Below are 2,500 nucleotides of genomic sequence, written 5' to 3' on the forward strand. Positions count from 1 at the left end.
GAATGGGAAGACACAGAGTCTGGGGAACGAGGAGACACTGGATCACCTTCTTTTTGGCCCTCTCCCACACGTCCAGCAGCTGAACCACCTCTCCTCGAGTCCCGAAGGCCAGAGCTACCACGAGGAGACTCAAGCAATCTATAACCAGATCCTTCTAAGGAGGTGCGGCTTTGGGACATGGAACTGTCACTAGACCTGCCAGATTCCTGAAAGAAAATGAACTATACATAAATCTTAAATCAATTAAAATTAATCCTGTTGGACTGTACAAATTTATCTCATTGCAAGTGTTATCTATCAATGTGTAATTTCTTATGTTCTACATAAATCTTATACTATATCTATGAAAATATCTCAAAAGTAAATTGTAAGAAAAGGTAAAACTATTATACTGGTAAAGCAGTTTCATCAGACAGATGAAACAGATATTTTTAACTGATAAGAGATTAATAAATCCTACTTGTCTATACGGGCGACTGTAAGAGAGTGATGATCCCTGCGATGACTGAGAGCTTCGCCGCACTCTCCTTGCACCTCCTGCTTCTCCATTGGCATCAATGTGATGGTGATGGTGTGAACATGAGCCAGTGTGTCTGTGATGGTGGTGGTGATGGTGGTGTCCACTACTGCCACCACTTCCACCAGTGCTTCCTCCCCCACCTGCTGAGCTGGCATTATGGGCTGATGATCTTCGGGAAGGTCTTGGTGAGGGCACTGGGGAAGTCTGGGTGGTGGAGCTGATGACTCTCTTGGAGAGTGAGTGGGGCAGTGAGAGTGCCTCTGAACCTCCTCCTCCTGTCCCTCCTTCTTTCTTCTGCAACGACCCCATGCCAGAGGAGCGTGAGTTTGACGCCCCGCCCGACCACCGCTGTTGCACCCCCGAAGGTCCGCTCCCAACTCCGAGCACCATTCCCCTAGACCCACTGCCACTAGGCAAAGATCCCCTTGAACCACTCCCCAAACCCTGTATGGCCCCCCTTGTTCCACTCCCAATCCCAGGTAAAGAACTCCTGGTGCTCCTACGCCCCAAGAGGGAGCTGTGGCAACGCTGTAATGACCCTGGACCTGGAGCTATGTTGATTGATGACCGTGACGAAGATATGGAGTTGCTCGGGGAAACCTTGGGTGAAGGTACAGGGCCATTGTTTGTGGGTGATCTAAAGGTCTGTAATGGACCATTTTTTGGTGATGCTCGACCAGTTGGGAGTGGACCATTCTTGGCATGGGGGGCATGGCGGAGTTGTAGAGATGAGTGATGGGAAGTCACTGTCGCAGGTATGGTCAGAGGGAGCTGCTGGTTAGGACCCGTCACCAACACAACCAACAACCACCACCAAGGAAAGCCAAAGTCAGTAACACAACATAAACAAAAAATAACATAAAAAAAAATCTACACAAAAGTTGCAAAACAAAGGCACAAAAATAACCAAGAAAACAGTGTAAGGGAGATATTTTAGTTTAAAAAAAGGCCAAATTGTTCAAAGATTAGAGACAATACATGTGAAAATTATCTAATAAAAATAAACTTCTAACTAATAAAAAAATATATACTGTACGTTTGCATAGGTAACAGTCCTCAGGACATCATTTACCATTTTAATATACAGAAACACTATAGAATATACTAACTACAGCAAAAAGGATCTGGTGCTATCTTTACATGTTAGGTATCTACTTTGTAACTTCCTTTGCTTTTAATCTTTTATGCAGAAATTTTAAAGATTCATTTGAAAGTAACCTCAAAAACATGAGAAAGTAAAAATGAATTTGAAACCATAAAACCAAGAATCACCCAATATGAAATGTGGATAACTCATTCTGGGATTTAACAAAAAGGTACTATCTTTAGTACTGACTACTAATGTCATTCACTTTTGTATTTAGGAACTCCAAGAAGATTAATATGTATTTTGAATATAATAAATTGTATAGCTACTAATTTCTTTGTTACCAATTCATAATTCATTAGGTACAATTCATCTTTGATATCAAAACTGTCTAATCTATTTTTTTTTCTTGACAAAAAGCATTAGTATTGCAAGCAAAAATAAAAACACTAAAGCAAAACTTAAAGAAGAAAAATGGAAAATAATATATAAGCTTCAACAAATCAAGCTTAGCTCTACAGGCTATAGGTTGTGTGGCGGGAGACCAGAGCCTACAGCCATGGACACTGACAAGACCATTTTTGCAGTAAGGCTGCTTATAAATGTATAAACAATGCACTGGTAAGGCAATGCAAGCTGCATAGTACTATCTGTAAGCTGCAGCATTATAATGAAATATTTCTCATAAAGGCAGAGAAGTGTCCAAGGCTATACATCCCATATCAATGACTGCAATAATTACAGCTTTACCCAACCTTCAATTAAATCATGAAATGCTTAGCTTATGATTCCCATACATGCTGCAAGGGAGAAGGCAAATTAAAACACAACAGCATCAAATGTACATATGCAAGAATTCTATATTTTTCTTGTCATACCCTCTAAAAATTAAG

General features: G+C 40.8%; 1 protein-coding gene across 1 annotated transcript in view; it reads right to left on the reverse strand.

Annotated features, from left to right (window-relative positions):
• Positions 1–2,500, reverse strand: part of RhoGAP93B (MyTH4 and RhoGAP_KIAA1688 domain-containing protein RhoGAP93B) — a gene marked incomplete in the record, with an annotated part of 240,870 nt that overhangs the window by 23,336 nt on the left and 215,034 nt on the right. The window contains 2 exon segments of the mRNA XM_070136000.1: positions 1–206; positions 461–1,291. The exon segment at positions 1–206 is cut by the window's left edge and continues 1,277 nt beyond it. Coding sequence (XP_069992101.1) covers positions 1–206; positions 461–1,291 — 1,037 coding nt within the window.

Source organism: Penaeus vannamei, chromosome 21, assembly GCF_042767895.1.
Source record: "Penaeus vannamei isolate JL-2024 chromosome 21, ASM4276789v1, whole genome shotgun sequence".
Taxonomy (NCBI): Eukaryota; Metazoa; Arthropoda; class Malacostraca; order Decapoda; family Penaeidae; genus Penaeus; species Penaeus vannamei.